Source organism: Gymnodraco acuticeps, unplaced genomic scaffold (genome assembly GCF_902827175.1).
Source record: "Gymnodraco acuticeps unplaced genomic scaffold, fGymAcu1.1, whole genome shotgun sequence".
Classification (NCBI taxonomy): Eukaryota; Metazoa; Chordata; class Actinopteri; order Perciformes; family Bathydraconidae; genus Gymnodraco; species Gymnodraco acuticeps.
Genome location: NW_022992308.1, coordinates 2,262,689 through 2,273,900, shown reverse-complemented (window position 1 = coordinate 2,273,900; position 11,212 = coordinate 2,262,689). Strand labels below are relative to the sequence as shown.

General features: G+C 40.5%; 1 protein-coding gene across 2 annotated transcripts; it reads right to left on the bottom strand.

The window, feature by feature from the left end:
- Positions 1-7,048: 7,048 nt before the first annotated feature.
- Positions 7,049-9,310, bottom strand: LOC117541086. 2 transcript variants are annotated; one of them, XM_034208168.1, is made up of 6 exons: positions 9,208-9,310; positions 8,756-9,085; positions 8,117-8,473; positions 7,860-7,988; positions 7,662-7,720; positions 7,049-7,575 (listed from the first exon to the last, which is right to left on the bottom strand). In XM_034208168.1, the coding sequence occupies exons 1-6, from the start codon at positions 9,248-9,250 to the stop codon at positions 7,441-7,443; spliced, it is 1,053 nt and encodes a 350-aa protein (XP_034064059.1). In that variant the 5' UTR covers positions 9,251-9,310; the 3' UTR covers positions 7,049-7,440. The 2 variants fall into 2 exon arrangements, with proteins under 2 accessions (XP_034064059.1, XP_034064060.1); XM_034208169.1 differs by having other exon boundaries at positions 7,662-7,687.
- Positions 9,311-11,212: the final 1,902 nt, after the last annotated feature.

The window sequence follows — 11,212 nt, the reverse complement described above, 5'->3', positions numbered from 1 at the left end:
AGTTCTTTGATGGGTAAAACAGGTTGAACTTTGTATGAACTATATATAATTTTCCAAATATGATAGTTACATGTACTTTTGGTTATATGGCACACATATTTTAAGAAAAATAAATATGTTTGCTGTAATTGTACTAGTTTTTCTAATAGCAGAAGAAGAAACATGAAAACATAAAACAATCCAAATGACTGCTTTTCACCAAAAATACAGTAATGAAGCTAAATTTGCTTTAATAGAAAAAAACAACGCCTTTTAATGCCCCCTGGTGTATGGTATGGAGATGAGCAGAAAATAGATTATATATAGAGGAAATAGAGTCTTCCTGCTCTGCTCTTCCAAGTTGATAAGACAAAGGGTGTACGGCGGCATAGAATCAGTGAGACGACAGTATAGATGTTTGACAGGCATTGTCAAACATCTGACAAAAAAGTTCAATATACAGAAATGGAACAACATGCATTTTTTATTTAAATTCATTCAATATCACTTAAGCATAATAAGAAAAAAACATCAAACTAACATTGTATGAATAATGCAAGCTAATTCCAACATCTTATAACAGCTTTAAACTGAAACACATTAAAACTATATCACATTTGGTACAGACATCTGAAACAGTCGAGTTTAAAAGTGCAGTCTACGATTTAAATCCATTATACTACTAGCAAATATCTACTTACACTCCGCTAGCTGACTGCATTATGTGCCTATGCTAAAAGAAAAGCTGGTTATGATCCAGCCAATCAGCATCAGGGTGTTTATGCCTGTGCAGAGGACAGGGGAAAGGAGGGCCATGGATGTGTAAAGAGAAAGGCAGTGGGAGCAAGAGGCAGGGTAAATACGAAGGGGGACATTTGTTTTTAAGATCAAATATCAACAATCTTTCTTGAGAATCGCTGACTCCACATTTGACTCAGATCAAAAAGCCTTGGCAGCCGTGTAGACCCCGGGGTCAGTTTCCATCACGGTGAAGACGACAGTAGAATAAATCCAAGGGTCTTCATTTCTCTAAGGAAATATATTACAAATGATTTGTGATGACAAACCGGATCGAGTTGCATCATAAGCCTTTTGCAGTGTTTGTCTTACCTTTACATTCCTTTTTGCAACATTTCCTTGCAGGTAAACAGCAGCTACAATATGAACACAAGTTAAAAATAGATAAGGATGACCTAGTATGTATAAACAATGATATCAGCATTATCTAAATAATGTGTTATTTAGTGAGGTAACTTCTATTACCTTTATTATGGCAATAATCACACTTGTTTCTCTTGATGGCGTGAATAAGGATGGCGATAACAATCACACTAATGGCCGAGACCACAGACGGCAGAAGCAGAAATACATCGTCTGCCCTGAAACATGAAAAGGAAAATGCAATAACATTTAGTTAGAGTAAAAGAAAATGTTGTTACACCAGAGAAGATTTTAATTTACTGTCATTCTTTTCCTTACAATCACTCTAGATTTTATTTTGACGTCTAATCAACACCTAATATGCAATCAAACACTTAAACAAACGTGCGTTAAACCCCTTGGATTGATCATAACAAAACCTATGATATAAAGCAATCGATATTTGAACCCGCACATGTTCATTTCCTTCCTATAATCAAATAACAACCGAACATTGACTCGGACGTCTAGAATAATTGTATAAGATGGGATGGTAAATTGACAAAAACAGTCTTGTATCTAATAAAGCCAATAGGGAATATCCTGACCTCAGAAGCAGCCATAAAAAGGAGAAAACTGGTTAAAACAGATGCTTGCACCTTCAATGTTCATTTTTGTTTCATTTTCAATCAATATTTCTCCACATGTGACCACAGCACAGCAGTAAGCCACAGTAACAGGCAGGAACTAAAACATTCTGAAGTAATTATTATGAATGAATAACATTCAATATGTTTAGATTATACGTTGAAAGGAGGTCGAATCAAAGTCTCAATTACATAATTGTTAAATGCAGTTGTAGCTCCCACTCTTGGTCACCCCCCTGAACAAACAAATGTTTAGACTTAATATTAATATACATTATCATATAAATATAATTGAAACAACACTTTAAAACATACTTGTCTCCACTGTAGTTCCTTCTCCAAACAGGATCTGTCCACATGTAGCCACAGCACAGTAATACGTCCCGGTATCAGAGGACTTGTGTATAGTTTTGGACAGACTGAAGACACAACTGCGTTCCTTTTGTTCCTCACTGTGAGTGTAAATTATGCTTGTATGGGATTCTCCTGATCCAGATCTGAACCAGGAAACATTGTGTTCACCTGGACACTGATCTGCGCTTTCGTTGTTTTTGGAGATGAGTGAACACTGGAGAGTCACTGAATCGCCGGGCTGGACTGACTTGGTCTTCGGACTTTGCTTCACGCTTCAGACTGATCTGCGTGATTCAGTAAAAGAAAACATAACATTTTATATAAATTATTTGTATGACATGAGACTTGACACAATAACTGAAAGTAATAGATACACTGAACAAAAATATAAATGCAACACTTTTGTTTTTGCTCCCATTTTTCATGAGATGAACTCAAAGATCTAAAACGTTTTCTATATACACAAAATAACCATTTCTCTCAAATATTGTTCACAAATCTGAACAAATCTGTGATAGTGAGCACTTCTCCTTTGCCGAGATAATCCATCCCACCTCACAGGTGTGGCATATCAAGATGTTGATTAGACAGCATGATTATTGCACAGGTGTGCCTTAGGCTGCCACAATAAAAGGCCACTCTGAAACGTGCAGTTTTGCTTTATTGGGGGGGTCTGGGGGGGTCCGAAAACCAGTCAGTATCTGGTGTGACCACCATTTGCCTCACGCAGTGCAACACATCTCCTTCGCATAGAGTTGATCAGGTTGTTGATTGTGGCCTGTGGAATGTTGGTCCACTCCTCTTCAATGGCTGTGCGAAGTTGCTGGATATTGGTAGGAACTGGAACACACTGTCGTATACGCCGATCCAGAGCATCCCAAACATGCTTTAAAGTTACAAGTTTTAAACAGCAGCCTGCTCTCAGGGAAGGTCCTGAAAACCTGAAGCATGCAGTAGTGCAACCTCGTATTAAAAAACCCAGCCTGGATCCCACAGTTCTGGCTAATTTTAGGCCGATTTCCAAAATGCCTTTTATGTCAAAGATCCTGGAGAAGATTGTCTACAGTCAAATTATGTTTTTTCTGGAAGAGAAAAACATACTGGAGGTTTTCCAATCCGGTTTTAAAACTATGCACAGCACTGAAACAGCGCTTTTAAGAGTCTTTAATGACGTCCTTTTATCTACTGATGCTCCTACTTATTGACTTAACTGCTGCTTTCGATACAGTCGACCATGACATCCTGATCTCTCGCTTGGAGAAGTGGGTGGGCATTGAGGGAAAAGCCCTGGAATGGTTCAGGTCATATTTGAAGGACAGAACTTTCTCTGTCAGCCTTGGTGACTCAGAGTCATCCTCTGCTCCACTCCTGTATGGGGTCCCACAGGGCTCAGTATTAGGCCCCCTGCTATTCTCCCTCTATTTGCTCCCTCTTGGGTCCATTTTTAGAAAGCACGGCATCGCATTCCACTGCTATGCTGACGATAGCCAGATTTATGTCCCTCTAACAAAGAAGGAGGGTTACTTAATTAGCCCACTGCTAAAGTGCCTCGATGACATAAAGGCCTGGATGGCGTGCAATTTCCTTAAACTCAATGAAGGAAAAACAGAAGTAATGGTTTTTGGTAGCACCACTGACACCACTTCTGTAGACCTGGGTTCCTTGCATCAGTACACCAAGCCCACCGTTATGAACCTTGGTATTAAAATGGACCGTGAACTCAAACTTGAGAGTCAGATTAAGTCGGTGGTAAAAACAAGCTTTTATCACCTGAGGCAACTAGCCAAAGTAAAACCTTTTCTCTCCAGACAGCAGTTTGAAACAGTAATCCATGCCTTTGTCACCACCCGCCTGGACTACTGTAACTCTCTCTACATGGGGGTCAGTGGGTCCTCCCTCGCACGACTGCAGCGGGTGCAAAATGCTGCAGTAAGGCTCTTAACTGGCACACGGAAGTATGACCACATTTCCCCTGTTTTAGCTTCTCTCCACTGGCTGCCAATTTATTTTAGGATCCATTTTAAAATTATTTTATTTACTTTTAAATCCCTAAATGGCAAGACCCCACCATACCTTGCTGAGTTGCTACAGCATTACACGCCGAACCGCCCTCTCAGGTCAGCGGACCAACTGCTCCTGAATGTGCCTAAAACCAGGTCAAAGCTCAGAGGGGACCGTTGCTTCTCTGTAGCGGCTCCCAAACTGTAGAACGCTCTGCCCCTGGAGATCAGACAGGCCTCCACACTGCCTGCTTTTAAATCGCTTCTTAAAACCCACCTCTTCTCTTTAGCGTTTTAACATTTGGCGTTTCAACATCTTTCAGAGTGTTGCTTTTTTGCATTTAAATTGTTTTTTGTTTTTACTTGTACTTGTTTTATGGTGTGTGAGCTGAGCTGTGTTACTTTTTTTGTATGCTTTGTTTTATCTATTTGCCTGTACAGCACTTTGGTCTGGAGGTTTAAAGTGCTTTATAAATAAAGTTGTATTGTATTGTATTGTATGCTCAATGGGTGACATGTCCGGTGAGTATGCTGGCCATGCAAGAACTGGGATGTTTTCAGCCTCCAGGAATTGTGTACAGATCCTTGCAACATGGGGCCGTGCATTATCATGCTGCAACATGAGGTGATCGGTAACTCTGTGCATTCACAATGCCATCAATAAAATGCACCTGTGTTCGTCGTCCATAACATACGCCTGCCCATACCATAACCCCACCACCAGCATGGGCCACTCGATTCACAACATTGACATCAGAAAACCGCTCACCCACACGACGCCACACACGCTGTCTGCCATCTTCCCTGAACAGTGAAAACCGGGATTCATCCGTGAAGAGAACACCTCTCCAACGTGCCAGACGCCATCGAATGTTAGCATTTGCCCACTCAAGTCGGTTACGACGACGAACCGGAGTCAGGTCGAGACCCCGATGAGGACGACGAGCATGCAGATGAGCTTCCCTGAGACGGTTTCTGACAGTTTGTGCAGAAATTCTTTGGTTATGCAAACCGATTGTTGCAGCAGCTGTCCGAGTGGCTGGTCTCAGACGATCTTGGAGGTGAACATGCTGGATGTGGAGGTCCTGGGCTGGTGTGGTTACACGTGGTCTGCGGTTGTGAGACCGGTTGGATATACTGCCAAATTCTCTGAAACGCCTTTGGAGATGGCTTATGGTAGAGAAATGAACATTCAATTCATGGGCAACAGCTCTGGTGGACATTCCTGCTGTGAGCATGCCAATTGCACGCTCCCTCAAAACTTGCGACATCTTTGCAACAGGAATTGTAATGCGTTACTAACTAACTGGCTGTAATGAAATAAGAAGTGTATTTCCCTTCAACTCTTGGGTCAGTTTGTTTCAGGAATTTGATAATATATATATTATATTGCATTGTTGGAGGAGCTTTGGATTTAAGTTTTTCATTGCCATATCTACACTGGAGCATTGTAGTCTTAGAAGAAGCCTCAAAGCATACCTTACCTTGGGTTCCTTAGCCTTTTTTGATATATTCAAATTTTAGAGAGCAAAGCTGTTGCTTCTAACAAGAGAAATCATATGCTTTGGACCATTCTACATTTTACTTTGTGTGCACAGCACTGCCTGCATTTGACAAGCTGACAGAAACAAATTGACATGCATTCACAGTCACTACTGACAGACAAATGATGCATGGAAATGTAGGGACTGTTGTGGTTTGGCTTCAAACTAAGGTGTCAAAAGAGAGGGGCTGCTGCCTTTCTCACTCTCTGTTTTAGCCTCAGGAAACTCGGCATGCACTGCTGATCTTAAAAGTGAAATAATAAAACGTTTCAGTAAAGGGTAAAGTCATGACATGGCCGTATTTTTGTCAAGTGCAGGACTTAAGTTTTCCAGATAATCAACAAAAATGTGTCTGAAAGCTATACAAAAATCTGCTCCAATGCACAATTGATGCAGCACTTATAGTAGAGTACTTTGGCAGATGCATAAGAGTAGATGGTAGCCTCTTTCTCTTGGTAAATTGGTACTTCCCCCTCACTACATATCTATTTGAACCCAATAGGCAGGTGTGTTCTGAGTAAACAGCAATGGGCCTGCTTGTCAGTGTAGACGTTGCATGTGGCTTTGCTTGTTCTCACACCAGACATGAAAGGCCTTTACAAAGTGATGAGAGGCTAGAAGGATGGAGGTTTTCATTTGCCCCCCGCCATATTTTCATGCTGTACATTTTTAGACATGTTTTATAAAGTTGTGGTGGCTAAAACACCGACCAAGTTGCAGTTCATGTTCAGTATATTAGCAGCTGAGCCACTGCCCCTGCCATGTATTTCATTTGTCACCATTTATTATGTACCAAATTACACTGCAATCCCTAGTGTAGAGATTTCACACAACACAAAAATCTTCGACGTACCGATGCACTATATGAAAAGTGGGGTATTAAAAAAAACTGACTAGGATACATCCTATGGAAACATTTGTCCAGATATTTCACTCTGGATCAATGTGTGGTCTAACCGGGGGACCCTTGCCCCAATTGTTGCTGAAATACTCGTTTCATATATACATAACTAACAGCATGGGTTAATGTTGATGGTCAAATGAGGGACATGTTGTGTATTTTAAGAATGATTTGTGAATAGCTTTACCGTATTTATGCCTCAGACTTTGCCCAAAATCTAATCCAACAGTTACAAACATATTTAGGTGTAGAATATCACCATTAAAGCTATAACAATGTGCGTCATGTAACCAATGTACTTTTATTTATAATTAAAAAAAAGTTATACAATGATTTTAAGTAGATTGGACATCATTTCAAAATGATATATATTTTTTGTTTCCAGGTTATAACATTTCTCCAATTTCTGAAAGTGAAGCAAGATATTTACAACATTGTAAGTGTGATGGAAACTTCTGAAGCAATGGAGACGACACTCAGAGAGACACTGGGTGAGCTGGAACTTTAATGGCAAACACTGATGGTTTATTATGGAGTTACGGCCGGAGAACTGACAAGACGTGTTGCCACCACGAGGTGACACAGCGGTTGCCAAACCAATTCTGAAGATCTCTACCCTAGACCCATGTATTTAGCTGGTTCTGAGAGAATAATCAATATTGAGCATAACAAGATAAAACAGGCAAAGCACTAAAACACCTCTTTCAGCTGACGCCAACAGGCAGGAATAGGGAGACAAAACACTGAGAGCACAGCAGCCCAAGGTTGCAGGCCTATGCTCAGTGAGGGCAGTACAAACTGACTGGGTCAAAGGTATAGGGCCTAGGAAGATATATCCCCAACAGTAAGCTTTAATCAGAAAGTCCAGTATATTGTTAGTCCATCACTAAAGACCTGACATCGGTGTAGATCGTCTCTCCCTCTGCTGATTTTGTATTCTTCCTGTCTGCTCTGCCAGTTTTCCTCTTCGTGAAAGTTGGTGCAGAATAAGTTATTGAGTCCTCCTCTCTCTGCAAAAATGTTTGAGATGGGATTAACATGTAGAAAATAAAATGAGTCAACAACTTTTTTCAGTCACATCTTCTCTTTTTTGTACCTGCTGCCTCTGCTGATCACCGCTGGCTGGTACGGGATTTGTTTGGAGAGAAAGAGAAGCTGTATTTTGAAATAAAATACATGTGATGACATATGATATAGGTACAATTACACACATTTGTAATGTAGATATAATGTAAAAAAGTTAGCTTTGCCAAATGACTGTCTGATAGATTGAGGTATGAGAAACTTTCTTTACCGTTGCAACACTCACAAGTCTTCATCTCGATATTATGAATCAGGAAGGCGATCACAATCAGACTTATAGCAAAAGCAGCAGCTAACAGAAGCAGAACTACGATGGCCTGCTGATCCCACAACTTAGGTGCTAAAATCATGGAGAAAAGGAGCAAATGTGAAAAATCACAATGCATGTAAATTGGATTTAGGTTGATAAGGGTTTCCACCAGATACAAATGAATGATTACTAAAGATGTGTAAACGCTCTGCAGTTACCTTCAATGTCCAGTTTTGTTCCATGTCCAAATAATATCTCCCCACATGTGGCCACAGCACAGTAATAAGTCCCAGCATCAGAGGAGTTGACGTTTTTAGAGAAGTTGTAGATACATTTCCGTGGAGAGCTAGCCTCAGGACTATTCTCACAATCATCTCCGCTGTTTTTATGGCTGTAAATGAGACTGGGATGAGATTCATCTGATCCGGCTCTGAACCAGTACACTCTGGTTTCTCCTGGACACGTTCTGCTCTGAGATTCAGAGAAGACTGTACACTGCAGAGTCACCGAGTCTCCTGGAAGGACCGGATCAGACTGATGGCCTTGAACAATGGCAGTGATATCTGGTTCAGGGCCTGGAAATGATAAATATATAGATAAAGTATACATTTTCAAATAAAGGTGAAATCTACGTTTGCTGTATTTCATTTCAGAAATCAGAAATCATTCACGCATTTCCCTCTGAGGTAATTTACAATGTTACCCCGCAAAGGGTCAGTAAATATAAAAGACAAAAATAGTAAGTTGTCATATAAAACAAAAGGGGTTTAGTACATAACACATTAAGAAAGTAGTAAAATACAATTGTGTTATGTAGCAGACAGTAATAACAAAGATAAACAGTATAAATGATTTACCTTTAACTCTCAGAAATGTTGCATTAAAAAATGTCATGTCAAGTTTGTTTACTTTTAGGCAGTAGTAAACTCCAGTATCGCTTGGCTCTGTTTTTCTTATTTGCAGGAGAAAGGTTCCAGACCCTTGTTTTGCTGCAATGCGAGTAGTATTGTTAACACCATCATAATCAAAAGAAAATGTTCCTCCCAAGACTTCAGGGATGTTTCCAGGACCATGCCTGATCCAGAACATGTGTGTTGGATCCAAGGATTTCTGGCGTGAACAAGTCAAAGTCACATCTTTCCCAACACCAACAGTGTTTGTCTCCAAGATCTGATCGTGTGTGCATCCTGACAAATATAATAAACACACAGATGATTGATTTGTGATACATTAAGAATAATTAGCACCCTGCAGAATCATTATCAGAACATGACAATTCATATAATATATCTCAAGTCTAGATACTTACGCCCCACTCCAAGCATCAGCAGTAAATAAACTATGATCAGCATTTTCTGGTCAATCCACTCGTAGCTGCCGGTAAATTAAATCGTATTCGAGTAGATTCGCCTTAATGTAATCATATGAAGTGGGAGGTTACAATATTAGAGCAACCTGATTGGCTTCTCCTTATTTCATTGTACCACCACAGTGGAAATAATATCACCCTTTGTTCCAACCTAAACACATGAAACAAGAGCAAAAGCAAGCTTCTGTTTTTATGTTTGATGTTTGTTTTCCTTTAACTGCACAGAGCGTAAACACACAAAACAGAACAATCGAAAAACTATCTTGATTAGGGATGCACGATAATATTGGGTCCGATATTAGGAATTATGACGTCATCCCGATAAACCCGATACCAGTATTAATAGCCCCGATAATATACAATATATTTTTTGGGTAAAAAAAAAGAAAAGATACTGCGGTGTGGGTGGATTGGGATGAGGGGCGCTTGTTTTTCACTCGGCTCCTCCCGTTTTGCCAGTACTGTGGTATTAGTGGTTTAGGAAGAGGGGAGTTCTTCACAAATCCAGCGCTCCCTAACTCATGCCTGGCTGTGACGTAAATGGTGTGCGGCCGTGATGCCAGGACAGTAAACAAACATGTCGTCGGTGGTATGGGCGTTGGAACTATGTGCAACTCAAGGCATATGCTCGAACCGGAGCTGCCTGGACGCTGCAATCATGTTGCGCACTATCCGTGCTGAGTGTGCTGACTTTTCGTACAATGTCCCACTGTCTGGCTTCCTGCATAAAGTCAAGTGCTCGGCGCAGTTGTCGGCGAAATGTCGCTCCTCTGTTTTCATTTAAACAGCTCCTTATATCCGTTAGCGCAGCTAGCTAGCACCAGATGCTAACAACAACAATGCACGTAAGGTCTCTCGCTCGCTCGGGCCACACATACACACACCCTCCCGGTCCTCCCAATAGCCAGTCGGTGCCTGCCGGTGAGCGTGGAAGTGTGGTCTGCCACAAGCGGGCAGCAGGAGCGGGGCTGTCAGCATCAGCTTGTAGATGGTATTTTAAACTCGATGCGTTCTGAAACTACGGGGCGGCCAAGGAAAAAACATACACATGCCTTAATCGCGTTAAAATAATTAGTGGCGTAAAACATTTTTTATTATCGGTTATCGGTATCGGTCTTGAGAAGCAGGAAGTTATCGGTATCGGTTTCAAAAAAACAATATCGTGCATCCCTAATCTTGATTTTCTTTTCATGTCCAGATGGACTTTTTTGATGGGGTGCAATATTGTCACTGTCCAGTATGATATACACATGAGTGGAAAACTTAGGCTGTCTGAGGAGCTAAGCAAACAAATACCTTTTGAAGCCACTTAAATGTGTTTTACCTATAGTACCATAGTGTTTACTTTTGACCATCGAGCAATTGTGTTACCAGGATTAACTTAAGAAGAGAACAACATTAACATAATTATAATAATACTGTATGTGCATACTTCCGCCAATTGTAAAAAAGAAAGCTTTTTAAAATATGATCAGCGTTTTCTAGTTCATTACATTACATTATTACATGTCACACTTTACCCAAAGCGACTTACATACACTCAATACTGTGGGCAATCCCCATTACACATTACAGCACCAGCAGTTAGGTTTTGACCTGATTCATTGCTAAAATGAACACGCTTAAAGCCAATTTCCTGGTCACAGAAATGGGGAAGCAATGTTTTGTATGCTGGCTAATAAAGGAAGATACATTTGCAGGTAAAGGTTGCTCTATTATTTTGTATTATAGTACCAGACTGTTTGGGGGAGTTACGGATTTTTAAAAAGGATGTTCAAAGTTTAAGCAACTTCAAAAACACTCCTACATCTCCTATAACGCAACATTTTTTAAATGAGTTTCCTGATATACAGTAATATGCCTAGGTATTTTAAACTTGATCCCTCCAGTTTGTAATGGTTGCTCCTGTAACAAGTATGTTTGATGGATGTAGTGAAGCCATGCG

Coding starts and splice junctions, on each gene's coding strand:
- LOC117541086 (XM_034208168.1), bottom strand. CDS start 9,250: ATGCTGATCATAGTTTATTTACTGCTGATGCTTGGAGTGGGGC. Junction 9,086..9,207: donor GCTGATGCTTGGAGTGGGGC/GTAAGTATCTAG, acceptor TATATTTGTCAG/GATGCACACACGATCAGATC. Junction 7,989..8,116: donor AACAAAACTGGACATTGAAG/GTAACTGCAGAG, acceptor CCATGATTTTAG/CACCTAAGTTGTGGGATCAG.